The following is a 24,603-nucleotide window of genomic DNA, read 5'->3' as shown; positions in this document are numbered from 1 at the left end:
AGATCAAAGAAAGACTAATGAGACTGTGTGTCCTGGAAAGGTCTTTTCTATAATCAGTACAATCAAAAGCACAATAAAATCTTGCCATGCTGATTTCAGTAACATTTAAGTAGTTTGGGCCAGTTAAAAGATGATCACTCACACATGGAGAAAAGATATATTGTATGTTATATTTAAATAAGCATTATATTCCATATTATTATATTCCAAAATATATTATTATTAAGTAAGCATTATACTCCATTTAGGCCCAAAATATACCAAAGTTATTGACTTATCATGAAAAGAAACTAATTCAACCTTTATTGCTGTGCAATCCTCTTTATGAACTATACTCAAATACTCCTGAGAGTTTAAGTTATATCTCTAAACACAAWGCCTCTAAATATCAGCAGCTTCCAGTAAATGTTAAAACAATCATATATGCTTTGTTTGAAAATAAGACACTCTTCACAGTAATATTACTCATTTAATATGTCTAAATGTGTGTTTAAGTGCCTATTTTCAGGCAACTGGTTTTTGAATAGACAGAAGCTGACACATTGAATAGACAGAAGCTGATGAGATTGKTTTTTTTAATATATTTTTAGCCTCTATATTTCAAGCCCTAATAATCTAGAAACTATGTGTATTAGAACATTTTGGCTTGGAATGTTCTTTAAAATGCAACYGGCCAAGGAGGCACAGCTGTAAACTGACATGGCATATCTTGTTCAGCAATAGCTAACAGAAAAACAGAATACTGCAAAGTAGAGCAATATTAGTAAAACTCTCAAAATTGTGATAGGTCTGATTACTTTTTTTTTTTTTTTTTTTTTTTTTTTTTTTTTTTTTTTAAGAGCATACTAGTATTTTTAAGTTGCATTAAGGACTGCACCTAGACCAAAAGCCATATAGGAATAGTTCATTTTGACATAGCAAGGAAAAGTAATGATTGCAGAGCAAGCAAAATTCATGTTTCAAGAAAAAAAATTGCTATAAAATAATTATTAAGGAGGGTGAAATCTACCAGGAAAAAGAAAAAAAGAGCTATGGTAGTTAGAAATCAGCACCTAAAATACAGTAGTCTAGTTGAAGTCTGCTGAAGTCTGCAGTTGTATTATCTATGGCATTAAGAAGCTCTTTTCTTGACATAAAAGAAAAGTGAGATTTCTATAAGATGAAAAAGACACATGAAATACATAAATTTAATCTGATTAATCCATTATTTCCAACATCACACTGAAATACGTGCATTACCTGATTTTGTTAAGGAAAATAGGTATGAAGAGTCATACAAAAAGTATAGTCATTTAGCTTTTTTCAATATCTAAAGCATAGACCATAACACAATTACTGTAATTTTCAGATTGTGCTGCTTCATCTTTCCCAAGCAGGTGAAATTCAATCATAAGTTTTTCTGAAATACATGCTTTTTCTTATTGTGGAACTCTTCTCAAAGAAAATATTAAGATAGCTCTTTTTCAGAATGGGCATTTATTAGGTTAYAGCACTACAAGAATTCCTGTGGAAAGGAGTTTAAGAAAGAATTACTTTTCCTACACCAAAGCTACATTCTTTGAAAATCTCACCTAGGGTCTCAAAGCCAAAAGCAAATGACAATATCTTTATTTCAATAGCTTTAAATTTAAAAACTAGAAATCTGCAAAAACCTGATTCAGAATACCTATTTCTGGAAAGTATGACTAAGTGTGACATTAAGTCATAAAGACAGTAAATTTGCAAAAACCCTCCATATCTCCAAGTATCAGGCTTCACTGCTCTTAGAAATATATCAGTTCTAACGCAAATTTTGAAGTTGGTTATGACCATACTGACAAAATTCAACAGGTCATTTTCCTAAAAATTGACCAACAGTTTTTTCCTAGAACTCGTGCATTAGCTGCTGAAATAGTCTCAATAACAAAGAAAAAAAACCCACAAAAGTTCATACAAACATAAGATCTCCAAATAAAGAAATCAGTCTAATATGCTAGTTTGCTGAGATAAATGAGTTCTGAAAACATGAAGAATTTGCTTTACAGAGTAAATATAGACTTACAGTTTCACAAGTAAGACAYCTAGTTTCATTAGTTAATGTTCCCTGAAAGATTTCATGAACCCAGGTTGGGTCTGGTGGGCTGTTACTTTCATTGTCGATGTTGCCGTTAGGTAGGCGACCATTTTGTTTCTCTTGTTTTCTTTCCTCTTGCAAGATATCCGCAATTGTATTTAATAGATAATTTAAGAACTCATGTGCATCCTGTTGCATGTAGTTATCAAAAAGTTCTAAAAGAATAGATTTTTTAAATTAGTTTGTTAGTGCTATAATACAAAAGAGAAAAACAAAGAAAAAACTTTTAAAAGTCAGTTTTTGCTTCAGGTCTTGAATCATGCATGACAATTCAACATCATCCTAAGATGAGCACTTCAAAACCTAAGCAAAAAACGCAGAAGGGGAGGGGAAAATCAGCTTATATTCACAGCAATATCTCAACTCAAAAAAAAATTACCAGTGAACCATTCTGCAAGAAAACAAGGGCATGATTCAACTACCTAAATATAGGCGTACCTATTGTGCCATCTGAAATGTCTAGCTTATCCAAYCCAGCCTCCAGATGCCAGTCCACATCAATTCGCATCTTACTGGTACCACATCATATCGGCCAAACCTAGGTCAATGTCTTGGATAAACAGGGCATCTCAAATGGCATTAGATGTTATATTTACACAAATGCACTGAGAACTTACCGCAGGAAATGTTTCACTTTTTGTATGTTCTGTTAGAGGAGAAATATGAACAATAAATACTAGAAACATTACTTTATTTATTTTCACTTTTATGGTCCTAAGCCAACTGCTGCTCTGTCACAAGCAGTATCACCAATACTAGCAATGAAAATAAAAWTAAAGAACTGAAAGGTAACAGTATTTTTAAATAACCATTAAATAACTTTGTCAAATTAGTCTACAGACCTAGCCAAAGCAACAGCAAACAAGCTTCTGATTAAAACTTCAAGCATAGATTCGTCTTTCAAGATCTGAAAAATTGCTTCCTGAGGTTGATATATGTAGCACCTCTATTACTGGTGGACTTGGTGGCTAGATAAAGATGGTTCCACCACACTTTTTGCTTGATGTCCTCAGTCAGTCAACATTCCTAAGCATAACAGTTTTACGATTAATTCAGTTGAAGTGTAACAGTTTCAGTGGCACATGCTGCAACGCATAGCAATACTACAGATTAAAGTAGAAAGTCGGACTCTCATTTTCCTATGTCTGTTCTCTCGTTTATGTTCAAAATGGTACCATCCTGAAAACCTCATCTATTATAGTCCTTCAAGACACCGCTTTGAGAAGTCTTTTGCCTCCAAAGCTTCACTATAGGAGTGGATTAAGAAAACTATAAAGGCTATAAACCAGACTTAGTAATAACAATTTGTTCTCTCTTCCTGAGCAGGAGCTAGCACAAGGAAATTTAGTTGCCAACTGAAAAAGCACCTTGTATCACTGGCCAATACCATGCAGATCTTCTGAATGTGCAATTACTTCAATTAATTTTAACCTACAATTTGCTTTTATTCAAAAATATATTAAGAGACTTGCTTTCACTGAAGGGGTAGTTCCCAAGATTGGAAAGATGAATGAAAAAGATACTCAGCGAAGCCTAATTTTTGAAGTGCATATTGGGACTGCATGGAAGCTTTACTATTACTCATTTGATGGAATCTGGGTGTATACTTCTTCAAATAGGGTAAAAAAAAATCCTGCGAGACTAGCAAAGTAGGAAGAATTTGATGCTAATCTAGATCACTTGGAGAAGTTAAATAATGCAACAAGTCAGCCATGCCTATAAAGCAAATAGTCTATTTAATGAACTGCTATACTACTTTTGGGTAATAAGAATAGGCTAATTCTGAGTCTAGCCTACTGTAACACCAAAGACAAAACAAGAGAAGTCTCTTGAGGTAAAACACTTACTTCAGAAGTTCTTCAAGGCTATGTGTCCAGTCAGTAAACTAACATAAAGTACAACAGAATGAATTCCACGCATGACCTTGCTATTGCTCATTTTATGATTAGAAGAGTTTTAAGCAAACATAATGGTATCCCTTCAGCTGACTTCAAGGTGGCAGCTGCTTCTTAGCATGCTAAGCTTTAAGATCATTAACGAACGTATACTGGACTCAGACTTTGGAAATAAAGAATAGCAGSATTGTAGTATGGAACATGTGATTCTCTGCCATCACTCCTCTTCTCAGCCATCACTCCAGTCTGGCTGGATTCTGAGCAGTGTAGAATCTACAGTAGGTATTGCATACCCATCTGATTTCTTTTTTAATCTAATTTTTTATTTACAGTTCCAAATTATATACCTTTATGAAAAAGCTTAATAGCACATATAATGTCTATGCTTGATAGTTTAGCCATTTACTTCTATAAGAAGGTGAGACTATCATCATTAAGAGACCTAAAAAACCAATAGGAGCTGAAATTTCACATCTGATGTCTAATCATGAAGATTCCAATCACCTTTTCCCGCCTGGAATTCTAGTGTTATGACATAATTAAGCGTTAAAAGATAACATKCTCTAAAAAGAACTTAATGACTCCTGTGTTTTACTTTCAACTTTCCATTTGAATTAACCCCAGCACTTGCTGTAGTTAGTAAAATTCAGTATCATTAATGTGTTCTGTAAATGCATCAAAATGCAACTATATTTACTGAATGACAGTTTTCTAATCTGCGTATCAGATTAGATGCTTTTTTAACATTGTTAATGTCATTATTACTATTCATGGTGTGCATTTCATGGAGGGTCACTTAAAATTAAGAATATCATTGAAATATTTTGTTCTTTATTTTTACTTATATAGATGGTCTCCTAATATTTAAATTCTTTTCAGTGTGAATATATGCTCTCAGAGAGATTACAACAGTATGAACATCTTTGTTGCAGCAGTGGTAAATATACTATCTTATACTATTTACTTAAAGCTAATGGTTACTGTACAGTAAAATTTGACATTATAATTTATTTTAAAAGTACTCAAACCAAGTAGCAGATTATAGGCTTTCATTTGTATTTTAATATAAAATTGCTTTCTAAAACACATTGATCAATAAATACTGTAGATAAACTAAGAAATGGTAAGAATCTGTGGAAAGCTCTAGAAACCCGGGATATCTGTAACACTAAGAAAATGAAATAAAAACCAACACAGTTTTCAATTCAGTGAGGATTTATGCAATACTTTACTTGACCAACTTTTCTTTTTTTAAAGAAATAATGCATTTTAAAAGCATTAAGTGGTTTTAAAAGCTAGATTCTTGAACAGACATCTTATTATCCTTTCCACACACCCTATTTGGGAAAATAATATCTACATTCCAAGAGTAATGTTTAAGTATAGAAAAAAAGCTTTACAGTAAGTTTTGATTATAAAAGTACAATTCTTATAGAGGCAAAATTAACAAGCAATTTCAGAAGTAGCCATTGACAATACACTCAGCTCTATGTGAACAGTGAGAGAGATTCTCTTTCAAAATGAGTCCAGGTTTACATCCTTATTCTAGGGCCAACTCTTCTTTATATTACAGCACCAAGAAAACTTCTTATGCTTAGCAATATACACAGGTGAATTACTCCACTATTTCAGCTTTGGAACTAAATCACAATTGATACAATTATGACACAAGAAAAATAAAAATATTACCATTTTCTTTTCGTAATCTTGTTATAAATTTCTTGGGAGGTATTACTCCAACTTTTTTCTTCTGGGTGGCTATACTGTGGAAGAGATCAGCTAAGCAYGTAAGGAGATTCTCTTTTTTTCTTGGTTGACTCTTGTACGCTAAGACTTTGTCTCGAAATGGGCGACAAAAATAAAGTGCCTGAAGAACTGAATTGCAGTAGCATGTATTCCCAAACTATAAAATAAGAAAGAAATTTATTAGCTTGCATCGTATTGCTGTAGAGATGAAAAATTAAATCCAGAGGATAAGCAAATGCATGAGTAGGAACAAACTTTCTGCAAGTCATTTATTTTTGACTTTAAGATAGTAAAGCATATTCCTGTTTCACAAAGGACAAGTATACTGTAAGCAGAAGAAAGAAATACCTTGGTAAATTCAAACAATGTTGTTTTTTCTTATTTGTAAATTTAATTTATTAATAATATTTTCCATTAATGTGGATCAAAATGTTCAGCAAATATCAATAATTTTGCCCTCAAAATCCTTCCCAAACTCTCCCAAAATACATCCAGAATTACCCAGAAAAGTAAAAATACCTATCCATCTACTGCATCAGTCATAATACTAAAGAACAGGCACAGCATGACCTTGTACTGTGAAGAAACTCAGCTATAAATTAAGATAGCTTCTCAGATATTTCAGAAATTGGGTTCTCCAAATCTTATTAGTTGAGATCAAAGTCAGAAGTAACTGCTTTACCCTGTTCCTACAGTGTCAATTTCCACTTCAGGATGACAGGATTCACATCGAGGAATTTTCTTACAGTCACTGAAATATTGTTAGTTTAGGATTCAAAGATGTGGCACAGGTGGTAGTCTCAAAATTGAGACTGAAAGATAAAGAATAAACAGTTTGGACAAACATATTTTGATGGAGGTGGGCTGATGAATTGAAATGGGGGAAAAGAGTCATCTAGAAAAGCATCTGTGACCCTCTCTGTACCAAAGTCTCTTCAGATGTTCCTCTCCCCCAGACTCCTTCCAGCTGTTAGGCACTCCTTCCTTCCCCTTGAATCTTTTGATCACTGACACTGTCTCCAACTCAGCCCAGCACTAGAAACTTCCACATCATATCTACGAAGGCATCGAGAGTGGATGTAATTCTTCCCATTTCATACTGGTCTCCTGCAGTGGAGTCTACTACCTAACACTGAAAATGTCAGAAAATTCTTTAAAGGCCCTCAGTAAGCAATCCAACCTCTCAGCTGCAGTCACTCAGCCTGTAAACTGAAACACACACCTACTACATACGTTCTGTAAAATGCAAAAATAATGTTCATATTTATGTTTTATATAAAAATATTAGCACACACTGGTAGTAAATTATAAGGTTATATTGTGAATGAGGCCATTGTTATATAGGAAATTTAGGGGTATTTTAAGAGTAAGTTCTTTCAATTAAAAAAAAAAAAAGGACCTACAGAATAACAGAGAAGTAACCGCTTCTCATTCTCTCTCAGTTGAGATCACGACCAAAAAGAACACTACATATAATTTAAATAGAAAACTGGCACGTAAATAATTGTTTTTCATTTTTTTTTAGCTAAAGAAATACAAAAAACTGCTCTGCAAATACTCAAGACACACAGAAAGAATTAGCAATTAAAAAAAGACAAAGACATTACGAATTCTTAAGACAAACATATTAAAAAATGAGGCAATTAACACTAGTTGTATTTATTTTTTAAGCTAGAAAGAATGCTTATTTTAGTTTCTTTGTGGTCCAGTTCTACACTCAAGTAAGTCACTGATTTTAAGAGGAAAAAACAAGCTTTTTTTCTTTAAAGGAAGCAGATAAAGTCACACAGTAGTTTCTGCCAAAAACATTTAATAATATAAGCTGATTATTTATGAGTTTATCATTAAAAATATTCATAAAAAGAAATTGTATTAAAATGTTAAGAAAGTTCTTAAAATTGAATCAAATGGAAACAAGTGCTGTAATTTCTGCAGCAAGTGTCAAGAGATAAAAAGGCAGCAAATTAAAAATTCCATAACATCTCAATTTTAAAAGGAAGCAATCTGCAGACAAATTAATTAGAACGGTAAACATGCAGTGAGAGACAACCAAAATGTAAAGCAACAAAGAAATCAGAACACTGAAAGAAACTGAGATGATTAAGTTCAATATGATTATATGTTAACCTATATGTCTGTCAATAGGAAAAAAAGGTGATTCAGTTCTGAAGAGGTTTTCACCAATCAAATTTAGAAAGATAGTAATCAATAGAAGATTGCTTGACAACAGACTCACAAAGAAAAAATTACTACTTTACATTTGTTTTATATTTAGAATATCAATCTTCATAGCTTCAAAACTTACAATCTTTTTAAAATGTAAGCTTACTTTTATTCAAACATTGACTTTGTAATACAGATAAATGTGGTAAGATCAGCATTTATTACCTTCCTTTCCATCTTTGACTCCAATGCAAAAGCATATCCCTAATTTCAAAAATATCTTCTTGTTTCAGTCTCCTTTCTTCCCACCGTTTACTGAACACTGCTAATCTGGGCCTTTTTGACCTCTACAACATAGAGCACTTTCTAATTCTACTTCTTTAATCCTTAACTCTCCTGCCAACTTGAAAAAGAGAAACCTTTCTTCTCTCCTCACTTTACAATTAGCACTCCCTCAGAAGCACAATACTCTTAAAAAGATGAAAGCAACCTACTACATAGTGGGAAGTTTGTAAGCACAAACTGTATGCTTTGTAGTTACAACGTAAATGCTCCAACCACTCAGAATATGAAAACGCACTTAATGGAAAGCCCAAACTACTTAAAACAAGAAGGATATTTACCTAGTGTCACTCAAAATAAAATGGTTGGAAAATGAAATGCGTGTGAAGTCTGCCTCAGAGAAACTGCAGAAGACAGTAAGAAAGGCCACCATARTAATTTTGTATATTATTCCGTCAATCTGTATATTATTCTGTCAATCTGTCATTCAACTAGTTTATTGCTTGCTTCCTTGTTCTTGTGAGATCCATCTTAAAATATGCATATTTAAGAAAAAAAAAGTGTCTTCTTTCTGTTCATATTGTTCTTCTGCTGTAAGCTATGAGAAATCACATTATTTTCTTTCACAAAAATACTGGACACAATGTTTTCTTCTCCCTTCTTCCCCCTCCCCCCCCCCGCCCCCTTTTAAAGCCCAATATCAAAGTTACAACATCCAAGTCTGACTGGAAACAAAAGGGGGGGGAGGGGAAGACAATCAGTAAAGTTGCTACAATCAGCTAATTGAAAATAGCTTATGGCCTTTCAGTTTATTCTTTTGACGCAATACAGAACAGTGAAAAAAAGGTTGTTTGTTGAACCATACAAATCTCCAAGAATGATCTACACAAATGCAGATCTGCTTAGAACACTGCTTTGGTATACCGGAATGGTTCCTCTTTAATCTATCTGATACATCAGTGGTTCTGACAACTTTTGTTAGTTGCAATTTTTTCAAAAACACACAGATTACAGGAGACTAAATAATCAAACTATCTGTTCCGTAAGTCTGATAAACTCTGAAGAGGGTTACCTTATGAGGTTAAAAACATTTGTTACATGATACTCATTGGATAAGATCATGAATTTAATTTTGAAGAACACAGAAATTTACAGTTTGCATTCATAGAATCGGTAAGGTTGGAAGGGGACCTCTGGAGATCATCTTGTCCAACCTCCCTGCTCAGCAGGGTCATGAGCATGGTAAACAGGGTTGCATCCAGGTGGGCCTTGAAGATCTCCAGAGAAGGAGACTCCACAACCTCTCTGGGCAACCTGTTCCAATGCTCCGTCACTCTCACAGGGAAGAAATTCCCCATCACGGTCAGGCGGGACTTCCTGTGSTTCAATTTCTGCCCATTCCCTCACGTCCTGTCACATGGGACAACTGAAAAGAGTTTTCTCCCATCCTCTTGACACCCTCCCTTCAGGTACTTGTACACATTKATAAGATCCCCCCTCAGTCTTCTCTTCCCCAGGCTAAACAGGCCCAGCTCTCACAGCCGTTCCTCATAGGGCAGATGTTCCAGCCCTCTGATCATCTTTGTAGCCCTACGCTGGACTCTCTCCAGGAGCTCCATGTCTCTCTTGCACTGGGGAGYCCAGAACTGGACACAGTACTCGAGATACTCAGCAGGGCTGAGTAGAGGGACAGGATCACCTCCCTCGACCTGCCAGCAACACTCTTCCTAATGCACCCCAGGAGACCATTGGCTTTCTTGGCTGGCTCATGGTCAACTTGTMRTCCASCAGAACTCCCAGGTCCTTCTCTGCAGAGCTGCTCTCCAGAAGATCAGGCCCCAGCTTGTAGTGGTGCCTAGGGTTATTTCTCCCTAGGTGCAGGACTCTGCAGTTGCCCTTGTTGAACCTCACGAGGTTCCTCTCCGCCTAGCTCTCTAGCCTGTCCAGTTCTCTCCGAATGGCAGCACAGCCCTCAGGTCTATCAGCCACTCCTCCCAGCTTCGTATCATCAGCAAAATGCTGATGATTTTGGCTAAAGTATTTGCATTACTGGATTTTAGAGGGAAAGAAGAATGATATGCAACCCTGATTGTCCATGTGCATTCCTACATTTTATGCATGCCAAATATCTTGAATTTTCAGCTGGTTCAAAAGGAATTCAACTCCTACACCTGAGAATCATGACTGACATTTTTTAGTAAAACAGGAACTAAAAGGATACTTCTTTCTACTTGTTTACAAGTTGCCAGAGCTACTTTAGGACTTCAGTAATATAATGTAGTGCTGACACTGCATTTTCATTGTCTTATCCCAATCTGATCCTCATGGTCCCACACCCCTGTCCCTTACCATCTGCATAATCCTCCCTGTTACACCTTCTGGCAGCACTGTAGTTTGTCTGACCTGGAATGGAACCATTTCAGGTTACTCAGTTGGTAGAAAACTATTCAACCAAGGCAAAAAAGTAAGCTGAAATGACTCAGCACAAGGACAGAAGTGGCCAGAGCTGGAGAAAAGAGTGGGATAGGACTGCGTAGCAGCAATTTGACCGATGAAGCCTGCAACTGTCCCCCCAAAAAAACTTTTTAGAGGAAAAAAATGATAACATGAGCTGGATTTGAACTGGTGAGACTACAGGATTGGTAAGTATCATCAAACATATACTACATGTATTATTAAGGTTCAGCTTAAAKACTTGAGCTACATCTACACAGGTAATGATACTTGTTGAAAGTCAGCAGTAAAACCTCTATTCAGGCAAGAAACCTTTCTCTATCCTGATATCAGGAGTCACTCCTGCACGCTCCAGCTCTCCAGATAACGTTAGCAATGCTAACTTTATTTTTCTGTAGTTAGCATTTGGCTTGACATGCAGAGAGAACGAATCAGCAGCRAGTCTGAAACAGTCTTAGACATGCTCCTGACAGGGCAATTAGAAACAGGTGAATAAAGTACTCATGTCCAGTATTTTTACTTGCTAGACATGAGTCTAGCAACATCTGAGGAGTTGCTGCCTCAGACAGACAGTTCACAATGATCTTCAGTTTAGCAGATTCGAATTGCAGAACTTCATGCTAATAACATTTTCATCTTACCATGTATCTTAAATATTGTCTGCTGAATTCATGAATGGTATTTGTCCTTTTAATTGTAAGCAGAGTTTTCCATTTAGAGCTTTCATTGAACACGATCAAACATCCCATTGATCATCTGTTCTTCCATATACTTCTGTAATTGCCCTTTTTACTTCTAYTACTTTACCTCTTAATTGTTCTTTCAGCATAGTCTCTGAATAATTTCTGAATTCTCCTCAAAAGCTGGAGAGGAGGTAAGAGGGTCTTTCTACCTTTTCTCCTTTTACATTCTATCTGGATAATTTCTATATTTATGGTTCACAGCTCTCTATTACAGAAACATCACCTGTATCTAAAATCCTGTCCCAGACATTACAAACAACTAGCTATCACACAGCTAAAACAGAGCTATTGATTTCCACATCATATGGCCTCTCTCAGTTATTGTGGAGAAAATTAGGACAAATAGAATTGATAAATGAATTAGAAAAAATTAGTAGTAAATGTTAATTAACCTCTAAAAGCCTCACTTCCTGTAATTGGTATAAAATGATCAAAAAAATGAATGGAGACAAAATTTGTGATTGCCATCACATCTCAGTCTAACAGTTCATTACTCCTAATTATCATCAGCTCTGTTATTTCTTCTGAATAGGAAATTGGCTATTTGCTAGTAAAGAGACAGCTACCTTTCTCCCTTCCTGGGGTTTTGAATTCTGCAAGTTTATTACACATGTAATGTCATCCAGATAACRTAATAGTAAACATAGGCAGTATAAAAGATCTGAAAACCATTCAACCAACAGTATGACTGAACTGCATTAGCCAATCACTGTACCTGAAACAGACAGCACCAGTGCACCACAGACTTAATAGAATCCCATTTCACTTTCAATTACAATTTGAAGAAGTTTGGTCCATAAAACTTCATTGTTTGAAGGTAAAATAAGATTAATGGATTGTCCTGTTCTACGCAGGAAACTAAAAGAGTATCTTGAGATATCTGAGCTGCTGATCTTTTATATGCATGGCTGAGGGCAATGACTTCAAAAAAGACAGARCTCCCCTCAAAATCCCCACTCCCTTTGGATGGCAGAAAGACAGAATTATCATCTTCACTGTAGGAGGTGTATCCTTTACTGAAATTTTTCTTATAGCTACCAAGTATGTCGAGCTTCAGGATTAGCAGTTCAATAGAATTTTACTGTTCCCTTAGTTTTTATTATAATATCATAATGTATGTGCAACTACAGTTATAACAGAYGGATTGCATAAACTAAAAGATTGGTCTTTTCTGTTAAATAGCTATAAAGTACAAAGAACACAACAGATTTTAAAAAAGTAAATAGAGGTTTTGATGAACTGAAGCATATACTCAACAGTGTAAACATTCAATCTTATAAGATGGCAAAGAAGAAAAATACTAGTGGAAAATAATAACTCACTCCTGGATAAGTTAAATTGTTGGCAAGAATACATTTTAGGTTCAACATTTCTTTCTTCAAACATGCAGCAAGTATGAGACAGGAAATAGAATATAATTTATATATGCCAAAAGCCTGGGCCACTTCATAACAAATTCAAAAAAAAAATTTACTTTATTTTCTCTGTATTTTGAATTAATCTGAGCAAGAAACCAAATGTTAGAAGACCTTAAAAAGTTAACATGGAAATATATTGATATATTTACCCTGTTTAACATTTGAATTTAAATGGTTAAATTCAGAATTTCTCTTTAATATGTGATCTGCAGGTTGATGTGATTTGTTTTAGTTAGTTTTTTTAATGTATGAATATTTGGGTCATTTTGTAAAGACACACAACCACACAGGAAGAAAAAGGCTTAAGCTAAGCCACCGTTCCAAAAATGTTAATGCATTATTAAAAGACAGTGCTAAGACAGGAAAAGGCTTTTGCTCATTGTCATAGTTCAAATTTTTAAAGTGTCATATTCTCAAGAGAAAGGGAATTGGTCAATGGAATCATCAAACAAGGTTCATTTGGGATACCTGACTAAGATTATTATGAGGATGTTTGAAGTTTTCAGGTCTGTCTTTTGTATTTTCCTTTCTCCAGATACATTTCTATGGTAAAAACAGGGGATACCTTCAAACCTAAAAAGGGATAGTGGGACTGCAATTGTATCAACTAGTATCCCAGGCACAAGTTAATGATAGCAGTTTTTGTATGTATAAAAGAAATAGTGCAACAATTCTCAATCCATTTGAGAATATGTGCAGAGAGGCATGACAAATCCTCTGGACTGGTGCAAAAGACTAGGAAAATTAGGTTTATCTGTCAAACAGAGTAATAGTTTTGAGAAAAGGTAAAAATAGCTTTGAAGGAAATGAGTTTACAAGCTTAAACTCAGCTATGGAACTAACAGCAAGTGTTAACAGGTCAACTACAGTACTTCATCTTTTCAGAGAAAGAAAACCATATTTTGAAGGTATTTCAGCTTTTCAAGAGAAAGGAAAAAATTACTAATTTCAAATTTAAGTGAAGACTCCGGAAGCATGTCAGTGCTAATGTAGAGATAGACATATACGTTGTAGTATCAGGCCAGTATTATAATTCATTAGTTTCATTAAGAATATCAGGATGATGGCTTATGTTAAATCAACCCATTTTTAATATGTACTTTCTGAAGCCCTGAAAAAGAAAACTGTTTAGTAATTGATTTCAGATGGAATCATGAAACGTCTTTTAACAAGATAACACTTTTCATAAGTAATACCAGAAATTACAGTGTAAGTTGCTCCTGAAAACTCAAGACAGAATGGAACACTATTATGTTTTTTTCCACACTACTTTTTCCCCTTCAGTCTCTCTCTCGTTCTCTCTTTCTCCATATATATATATGTATGTGTGTGTATATATATATATATATATAATCTATATCTATATATATATATATATATTTTATATATATATTTTTATATATATATAATATATATATATATTTATATATATTTTATATATATATATATATTATTTTATATATATATATATATATATATATATATTTTTTATATATATTTATTTCAATACAAATGGCAGACTGGAATGCTTCATATCATCAATGGTCTTCCACTAATTTTATTTTAGTATACGTATTCACTTAAATTGATGTATTACCAACTGCAAGCTACATATTCTAAATATTTTTAAGACTTCTACATTTTAATAGCAAGATAGTGATTTAAACAAAGAAAAATCACCTATAATAAATATAATGAAATAAAGTATTAAATATAGACCAATTTCAACAATTATTTCAATATATTGAATATTGAAATATATTTTAATACATTAAATATATTGAATATGGCTTTCAGCATTTGAATTATTCACTTAGTGCAAACCTTGTCATTTAGCAAATTCACTTGTGGAATTTTAAAGCAAGCAAGTTATGCATTGAAACTTACATTAACCAAACCAAAATAGTGCTCATTGACTGGAAATTGTTCCGGACCAATTTCTTTCTCCAAAGCTGAGGCATTGGCGCCCTAGAAAATTAAAAGCAATAAAATATTAGTGTTGCAGCCATGTACACAGCAAGTTTAGCCACTTGAGAAAGATGTTTTTCTGCAAGGATAAATGACTGACTCCGAAAATTCTACAATGTGCAACTACAGCCATGAGTGGCAGCTCATATACATTGCAGGCATGTGAAACACAGTCACAGCTTAGTCTGGTCACAGTAAATATCTGGGGCAAACAGATATTGTTCAAGAATCAGCTATGTTTTCTACAATGTATACATCGTAGAAAATGTAGATACAGTTACACATTTCACATTGTATTTCAATCACGTTTCTTATAGTTTTACTGTTGCCTGGGTCAAATGTTCTTATCCTCCAAACAAGTTGTTATTTTACTTTCTTTACCTACAGGAAAAAAAAAATACATGGTATAGGTATAAGGTCAAACTACRGGTATAGAGTATAGGCACAGGTACAGAATTTGTTAACATCAAACCAGTATTGTCAAATCTCAGACCGTAAGACTTAGGGTTTATGAATTAGGTTTACTTCCTAACACTGAAGCAATCCAATCAAGAGAGAGGAAAACAAATATAAACCAGAGAATAAAAATGAAGAATGGATTAGATATCTTCCCATTTGTATCCAGACAAGATGGAGAAAGCAGAGTTTGTGTCCCACCTCAGTAATYGTCTGTGGCAAATTAATCAAATATATTTAGTTAGTCCTATTTCTTAATGCAAAGATAAACTCTTAGACAGGGAGATAATAGCCAAGAACGCAGAAAAATCGGTTCTTTGAGTTCTCTGTTGATTTACACTCTCTAGCTGTTTAGATTGGCGAAAAAAATTCACACAAGTTTGAAGGTAGTCAGGTCACTCAGCAAGTCTTCTGTTCCATAAGATACTCATAATACAGAGAAGAACCTAACACACTTCGAAAACCAGCAAATTATTTCAACATAATCTAAAACCTCTCAGAGACTTGTTTCTAAATATGTTCTATTCAAAAACATATCAAAATAAGTGACACTATTTTCATGTAGTTATATGAAAGAATACTGTTTTGGTATGCTGTATTTATCACTTTGAGTACAGTTCCTTAAGGTAACAATTGCACTTACACAGTACTGCTAAACAGGTGATACAGGGCCAAATGGTGAGCTCCTCTTTACAGTGATAATTCCCACACTGTGTAGTACATTTTGTAAAAAGTTAAGAGGCAGATTGTTCACAGGAAGCAAAGAAATGAGTCTGTTTCACCTGCACTAAAATTATATGATGTTCAAAGTACTCTCAAACACCCTGAATTTTGTAAATTTAATGACAACACCATGCAGCAAGTGTTGGTGCGCATTAGAAATGCTGCAGACTTTGTCCAACCAATCTGTTGTTTTGATCCTCAAAAAGATGACAGAGAAAGTAACTTTGTTTACTCTGGTTCTAACATACAACTTTTGCCTGAACTGACACAATAAACACTTGATTTCAAAGGACGGAAAACTAAAAGTTATGAAAAGGCAAGCATAGCAATGTACTATTTTATCTATCAACAGCTGCATGTAAATCAGTTTGAACAAAAGCATGATACTCCTGAAAAGCCTTTGCCACAAACAAATTATCAGCATAGCACATAYAGCTTTCATGACATAAATAAAGTATTTAAATCCATTTGGGGGACTCTAGCTACATCATTTTTAGACTTACCTACTAGGTAAAATAATACTTTTCATAGAGGATAATAAATTGCCATATTTAGGTTTCTCCACAATAACTGACTGTGAACATGGCCTTACCCAATAGCAAATAACCAGATACACAAACTGCTGCTCCAGAAAATTCAGAGAACAAAAGGAAAAAACAACAAAAAAACCCCACTTCCTGTGAAGCCTTACACTAACTGCATACAACATTGATTATACATATAGGCATAAATTAATTGATTTATATATATACAAAATTGATTTATACATACACATACATATATATGTATAAATCAATCATGTACATATGTATGTATTTATGTATATACATATAAATCAATCATATATACACAAACACACACACTCTGTCAAAATAATAAACGAGTATGAATATTCCAGTCAGGGCCAAGTGAAGCTAAAATAGCCCATACCATATATCAAAGAATCTTAAGAACAGATAGGGCTCCTTATTGTAAGAATAAATTACACTACGTTGTTTTTAAGTCAAACAGTTTGCAGAAATGTAAAATAATATTGTCCTTCTTTGTTGTAGATGTTACACCACATGTTGCTATGAATTTTAAAAGACAAGTCTCAAAAATGACAGTTTTATTTTGTTTTTAATCTTAACATATTAATCTTGGACAGATTAAGATTTGCCTAACTTCTATTTATTATTGAAAATGATCCTGCAAATGATGTTAAAGTATCAATGGTTATAAAACACATATAATGAAAGTTAGATCTAAGAGTGTACTACAGTACCCTTCATCCTATGTGCAACTTCAAACGGATATGAGATAAAACATTAATAATCTTAATTTAACCTTGTTCAAGTCACTGTTTATTACTCATCTCCCCTACCAAGTTAAGAAAGAGACTATATCACTGAATTTATCAAAGATGCCCATAGCTGCTAAACACTTAATTCAGGGATAAGAATCCATGCTTATTATTAGAGGCCCTAAAATAGTTTCTCAATTTTCGCTTGAGGTTCCTATAAATTGACATATTTAACATGAAACAAATGAGTGGTTTTATTTCAGTTTAGTGCAATCAGAGGCCAGAAAACACAGTGGGAGAGGAAAATCTACTACAGTTGTTTAACTAAGTACAGTTGATTTTCCCTAATTTGCAAGTTTTATAAATACAGATTCTCTCAAAGTTCAAAACTAAACTAAGAAATTGACCCAGGTAATTTCAGAGGGAAAGGGAAAAAAATGGTAAAGTGAAGATATAAGCAGCATTTGTTGCTGATTTTTGATTTTTTTTTAAAAAAAAAGCTTACTGCAATAATAAAATTGTTAACTGCTGTTTCCTGGCTTTTACAACTGACTTTCTTCACTGCTGCAGAGGTCACCCTATTTTGRTGCTACGTGTAAAATTAGTACTCGAGACAGCTAATGTGCATAAGCCAACAGGAGCAGATTTGTAAAGCACATCAGTTGGTGTTCATAATCTGACATACACACTATTTGAGTTTCAGAGGTTTTTCACCAGTCTGGTTCTACCTGGCTCTGGGACTGAACATCCAGCTGTGACTGAAGTACATTGCCTAATTTCATTTCCTCTAAGAGGAATATATTTCATGCACTGTAAGACCACCCTAAGATGGAAACCAAATTGTGGGACAAGAGGATGGCTGGAAGCTCTTCAGAAGTGCATATGCCTTATTTGAATTAATACGCTAACATGAATACACCCACTAAATAGCATGTCTCTCTAAAAATACTACATTAAAAATACTATCTAAAAATGTATCAGCATGGCAGCAAGTAACAGCAGTTTTGGTGCCCTACCTTGTCATTATCATCTAGCCTAGYTGAAAGCAGTTCTCTTAAAAAGACTTGATCATAACCAGCTTAATATGCTTTTAAGATTATACTGGTGTTAGTCTTATCTTTTTTTTTGGGGGGGGGGAAAGAGGGATGATCTATCCTTTTCTAGGATAAACAATGGTTGATAAAGTCAAGAGGTCCTCTTTTCAGTAATTTTCTGTAAAACACTTTATATTCTAGCTTTAGAGTTGTACATTTCCCATGTAAAATCTTGCATTTTAAAAGAAATTTTCTATCTCAAAACTTACACTTGCCATCAAAATTCTAAAAATCCATTTCTCCCTTCATATATATCCTATGCCAGTTTATTCCCTGCAATGCTCTCTGCCTTCTCCAGGAAGCAAGAAACAATAAAGACGACTCATATAATTAAGTCATGTTGCATAGGTATGCCTAAGCCAATTTTTTAAAATACGCCCTAAGCTATAGGTAACTTAAAGAAAAACATAAAACAGAACATTTCCTGGTGACTGAAAGATATTAAAAGTAAATAGCAAAGTTTATACCCAGGAATAACAATGTTTTCTTCAACAAGAATAAAACATTACTGAATTCTGTCATAAAACATTGTGAGTGCAAAATTAAACTAATTATTTGTAACTTGTAAAAATAAATCTCAGCAATATAAGCACTCATTTAAATGAGCTTTCATTTTTTTTGCCAGGTATTCCTTGCCAGGCTCTTCCTTGTCTGTGCTACTAGTGAAGACATATAAATTTCCATAACCTATTCTAAATAATGCACAATAGTATGGCTGATGAAATCTTCTATTAAAGAAGAAATACATATTTCTACTCTTTTAGTCATGTTTAATCAGAATGTGTAAATCCACATTTTTCCCTGCATTTATATTATCAGGATTAAAAACAAACAATATAGCTATATTAAATCAGTTTACATTTGTTGTTTCAATGGAAACCAAAATGGAAATACATTTCTTATGATGTTTTTCTTGCCAGGAAGCAGAAGTGAAATAGGCTAAATAATCTTCAGTAATCCTTGTTGTCCACTTATTGGTGAAAAAATATGCTTTAATAACACCCAGCTTGATAGACTTAACTATGAAATACTTGGATTATTTCAATTCATACATTTAAAATAAATTAAAACATGATCTTTTCTTAACTAATTAGTTAAAGACACTGTCTTATGTAGCCTGATCACATGCAATTATAACAAAAAAATTATTTTTATGGAGTACAAAGTTTAAAAAGAGCTTGGTGGAGCAAGGATGACAGTATAGCCTGAAATTACATTCTTTTCACATTTGGAATGTCTACCACATCTGTGTTTTTGAGCTCAACTGAGCGCACGCACAAAGTATTTTCCTTCATACAGCCGGATACTCATACTTCCTCCAAAGAAGTCAATTCTGAATACTAAAAACAAAGATAAGTTACTCTCACATATGAAGCAGAGACTTCAAGAGTTAGAACTCTGGGCTTTGCTCTTTCATAAAATGAATTTTCAAAACATGCAAAGACCTAATGATGCCTCTACAATTGTGTCATATTCATCATGGGAAATTCTCTTGATTAGAACTCCCAACAGATGAGCTCTGGTGAACCTCCCTGTTTATGGTCTTAACCCATCTTAACCCAACTATATGTATGTGTCTAACACATACTTCTCCAAAATTTAATGCACTTGCAACAGAATCACCACAATAAAACATGTGCCTACACACTCCAGTACACCAATGAAGGTGGGTTCAACTCATGATTCCAGAGTGAAATGGAGTTGCTGAGGCACAGCACATGTTCCTTCTTGCCAAAATTGCTACATGAGCAAGTCAGACAGCTGGGTAAAGCAAGACTAACACTGCTATTTTCTCTGTAAGCACAAATCAGAGCCCTTACATGTTACTTTAGTCCTCTTATCCTCTGCTTTCTTTTCTATTATGTGCTCACTTTGAAGCTGTTTTCTATATGACTTTTCTGTCCTTGCTGCAACTCTCAGTTCTCATTTCTTCCAGCATGCCTCTTCCTTCCACCTTCCTATGGAATCTGTTAAACTGATCATAGATTAGCAGATGGCATGGCCCAATTAGAAGGGACAGGAGTGAATAAACAGTAGTCATTTCTGGCTGACTCTGGCAAATATCAATTTACATTAAGTACAGATTTCACAACCAGGTTTGAAAATCCTATTGTAAGCATTGAATTCCTTGAGCAGTAGTTAAGCTCACATACGTATATCTATCTTAAAATTAACTGCAAGTATAAGCTTTTCTTGCAATTAAGCATTTTTATAAAATTTCTCTCATATGACGTTTGAGATATGTAACTGTGTGCACTGCAACCTTACCTCAGCTGTGCACTTACAGGGTCTGTTTCCTCTTACCAGCCCTTTTCTCCCATAATCTTGTATGAAGTTAAGAATCTCTGAGACCTCTTCAACCTTGTCAGATGTGACTGAAATAGGCAAAAGGGTACCGGTGGGATGGAGAGACAAGCAGGAAAAGGACAACAGCCAGCCATTCAGTATGACTCCCTAAGTCTTATTCCATTAAAAAAAAAACAAGTCTAAAAACAAAAATTTGTAGAGACTTCTAATACAGAACACTGCTACGTTACACATTCCATATCCAAACTACAAACCATGTGTTTGATGTCAGTTTTCAGTGTCTGAATTAATCACTGAAGACATTCTGTGGCACTTGAAAACAAAGTACGCTAGCCCCATATATAAGACACCAGACTGACAGATTAGAAAAGGAAGGGAACATATGGACAAATACCTGAAAGATGAAGCAAAAGATTTTAATGTCTAATGCTACAGATTATATAGATTAGCATCATTTTTAAAATGCTTTAAAATTTTCAGGTTGTGCTAATACAATGAAACACTGAAAAATAAGTACCACTACTACAACTTCATTTGTACATCTGAGTTTGACATATTCAGACTGCTATCTTTCAAGCTACAAAGATCATTTCTACTCTTTGCTTTACTCACTAAGACTTGTTACCCTTCAGCTGCTAACAAGTGTTTGCTAGATTCTAGATAGCAGAAGTAAAAGTCAGAAATACTACACTCAATCTCTATTTTATGATGAATGTAGCTTAGGGGCACATCTTCAATAGAGTTAGCATGGGTTACTTTACTATCTCCTAGACAAGCATAAAATCCCCATATAATTCAGTCAGGTAAGACCTTTCTTGTAGTTTAATGCATGGATGAGGGTAAAAGGACAAGTTCTGCTTTTACTGGAAAAGCATAAAAATCAACAAAAAGCYTTTAATTTCTTCCATTTTGCAGTAATAACAGTAGCTAAATCACTCAAGGACAGAGCTTCTCCACAATTTCCAGCCTTGTAATTAAGTCTTGCTACAGCACAAAGAACCATGGGAGTGGTGACTGTAGGAATAAAAAAGCCCAAGGAAACCCAAAGATGGGRTATAACACTAGAGGAAAGTCTCTTAAGAAGAGCTGTAACATCATTGCTATGAATGATGGAGTACAGATCAATGAACTAATGAAAGAGAAGATCATCTGAAAAGGCACTGTGGCTAACAAAGTAAAAATCCTGGATATTGCTCTTCAGTGTACCCACACAACCTGCCAGTGCTGTAAAACSTAATTTATTGCTTTCTAATATTCAGTGTTTGAACAAAAAGGATAAGATGCATAAAATATAAGTGAGTCAGAAGAAGTAAAACTTGAATTTGTATACAAAAAGGGAGTCATTAAAGGCAGACCTGAGATGGAACAGCTTCTTCAACACAGGTAACTCCCAAACAGCTGTTTTACAGATTGTAAGTGTACATACATGTTAGGTTTGTGTCAGCAAATTGTCTCTGGACAAAAATAGCCTGTTACTGGTTTTGTACTAACCAAACACAAGAAGAAAAGCAAAAGCTTGAGAGTTCTTGTTAAGAGGCATGAGAAAAACCCTGTGGGAAATTTCATAAAGCTATGTGTGGACTGACACGAAGAATAATTGCAAAGAAAAAAAAATCGATATTTATATTTATTTTTTTCCACAAAATAGATGCTTTAATATGCTTGTTAAAATTAAAAAGATCTGCCTGACCCTAACTAAACAACTGTTTTAAACAACTTCAGAGTAAATATCAAGTTCTTTTTAGTATTATCCTTACTGAAATTTTTTAAAACACCATCCTACACTATCTAGTAAGTATTAAAAAATGGTTTTACTCTGGGCATCCCTTGCTAGCTGCCCACACAACACTATTAAAAGTTCAAGCGTCAGAAAGATACAGGAAAAATCTTATGTCTGGAGTGCACATGATTATGATTGGACAGATAATACTTAACTCACATCAGATTTCAGCTTCATGGTTATAGACACTTTAGTTAATAAGATATTTTTAGTTGAAAAAAATGTTTATGGATTGACATAACTAGTTTAATGTCATTTCTAATATCTATACATACAGAACAATCTTAAACTAGCTGCTTGGCCAGTCCAGACCTGTAACTCCCAAACAGTCTGTAAGAAGCAAAGTGAGCTCCCACACACTAGACTTAAATAAAGAAACCAGCACTGAAACTACATTGCCAGAAAGATGATGGCCAACTGTGGGTGGAAATATGTTAGCAAAGACTGCAACAAAATCGGACTRGTCCATTCTACAAGGATCAATCACTTTGGCTCCTCAACAGCCTCAGCTACAATACAGCTACTTCAGAGAATAATTTTTGAAGTACATGGTACACATCCTACAACATTTGGCCACGTAAGGATCTTAGTATACAGCTCATGAGTACAAGAAGCCTGACCCTCCAAGTTCAAATGAAAAGATGTGATCTCCCATATCTCAAAAAAAACAAGACTAYAGCTGACCAGCAACCATCTGAGCGATTTTAGCCCACAGAGTCAGACGTTCACTCATTTCAAATACTGCTGAGTGACCTTTGAAATAACTGCTTGAGATATTAAAGCCTTTGTGCAGCAAAATCTATGAAAATCATACAGCATTTTCCAATGATAAACACGTAAGCATTTCCCGTTGTTTGACATTAACGTATGCTATAATCTCAATTTAGCAAAGCAACAAACTGGATGACAGAGCACATTTTTCCCCGTATCTATCTCTTCTCTTCCTCTGTGGAAACAGATTTGGAAACCAGACTTCTCATTTTTTTTCAAGGAACAGGTAGAAAAGAGCAAGATGTTTGACTATGACCCATCAAMACACCTCATCCATGAGAAGTAGAAACTATCTATAGCATACTTCCTTAAATTCAGCTTTCTTCCATCAGTGAATTTATTCAGTTTCCCACCCCTCTTAAAACAAACAACTCTGAGAGCATTATTACATCTATGCATCTGCTTATAGCTCTAGTTTATAAAGAGAGAGTGTAACAAAAAGCAATCACTGAAATAAGTCTCCTATCAGGAGCCGGATCGATGCAAACAATTCAAATTACATGCAAGTGCGTGAAGCGTGCTTGGCTAAACAGATCACACGGAATGCTAACACTTTTCCGGGTAACTAGAGAAGCACCCGTCTGCTAATATGCAAGGCAATTAGAGTCCCACAACAATAGTAAAGTACTGTAAAAGCAGAGAACAATTGCAAGGTGGATCAAGGGACTGGGGGCACTTACGGAAATCCTGTCCTAAAAAACGTATCTGCACTAAGCAATGCCAACTCTGGCCAGTGTTCATAAAGCTCCTCCCAGCTTTCGGCACACTCTGGGGGGAAAACCACGCACTTCTATCACATTCAGGATTCCCCTTCACACCTAACCCAACCCAATCCTATCAGCGTCTGCATCAAGATCCAGCCTTCCAAATCCGATTAACCACGCTCCGCTTCCGACTCCCACCCACGGCCGCGGTTGGGGGGCACCTCCTGGCCGCTCGCCCCGCTCCCCACGCCGCCGCACCACCCACCGCCAGGGCGCTGAGCAGAGCCGGCCTCCCCCGCAGCCCGCCCCTCGCCGCCTCCCTGCAGCCCCTTCCACCACCCCACAGGGACCCGCCGCGCGCGCGCCCCCATCCCCCTGCGGAGCCGGCAGGACAGGGCCGACCCTGGCCCCGCGCTCACCATGGTACAGATGGAGGCGATTTTGGAGACTGTCATTAGGATTTCCATCCGCCCAGCGCCATCTTCCGCCCAATCACAGCGCCGAGCCGAGCCGGGCCGGGCTGGGCCGGGCGGGAGTAGGAGGAGAAGGCGAGGCAAGGCAGGCGACGGGGGCAGCCCTCGCCGCCCCCGCCAGCGCCTGCCGCGGGGCGCGCGCAGCCCAACGACCCCAACGGCTCTAACGGCCCGGCGCGCGACGCCCAGAGAGCGCCGGAGCCGCTCGCTCCCTCGCTCAGCGCCCGCCCC

The 24,603-nt window shown here is 35.5% G+C and overlaps 1 protein-coding gene across 2 annotated transcripts in view; it reads right to left on the bottom strand.

Annotated features, from left to right (window-relative positions):
- The window catches only part of USP12 (ubiquitin specific peptidase 12), a 37,585-nt gene extending 13,000 nt beyond the window's left edge, over positions 1-24,585 (bottom strand). For both annotated transcript variants that reach the window (XM_085321746.1, XM_085321748.1), the window contains exons 1-4: positions 24,319-24,585; positions 14,702-14,782; positions 5,698-5,911; positions 2,042-2,268 (exon numbers count right to left, since the gene is read on the bottom strand). In XM_085321746.1, the coding sequence (XP_085177872.1) occupies positions 2,042-2,268; positions 5,698-5,911; positions 14,702-14,782; positions 24,319-24,366 (570 nt within the window). In that variant the 5' untranslated portion in view covers positions 24,367-24,585. The remainder of the gene's footprint in view (positions 1-2,041; positions 2,269-5,697; positions 5,912-14,701; positions 14,783-24,318) is intronic.
- Between the last annotated feature and the right edge of the window lie 18 nt (positions 24,586-24,603).

This window comes from Rhea americana, unplaced genomic scaffold (genome assembly GCF_003343005.1).
Source record: "Rhea americana isolate MKP2758 unplaced genomic scaffold, rheAme1 scaffold_71, whole genome shotgun sequence".
NCBI lineage: Eukaryota > Metazoa > Chordata > Aves > Rheiformes > Rheidae > Rhea > Rhea americana.
Note: the sequence above shows the minus strand (reverse complement) of the source record. Positions and strands in the feature narration are given on the sequence as shown.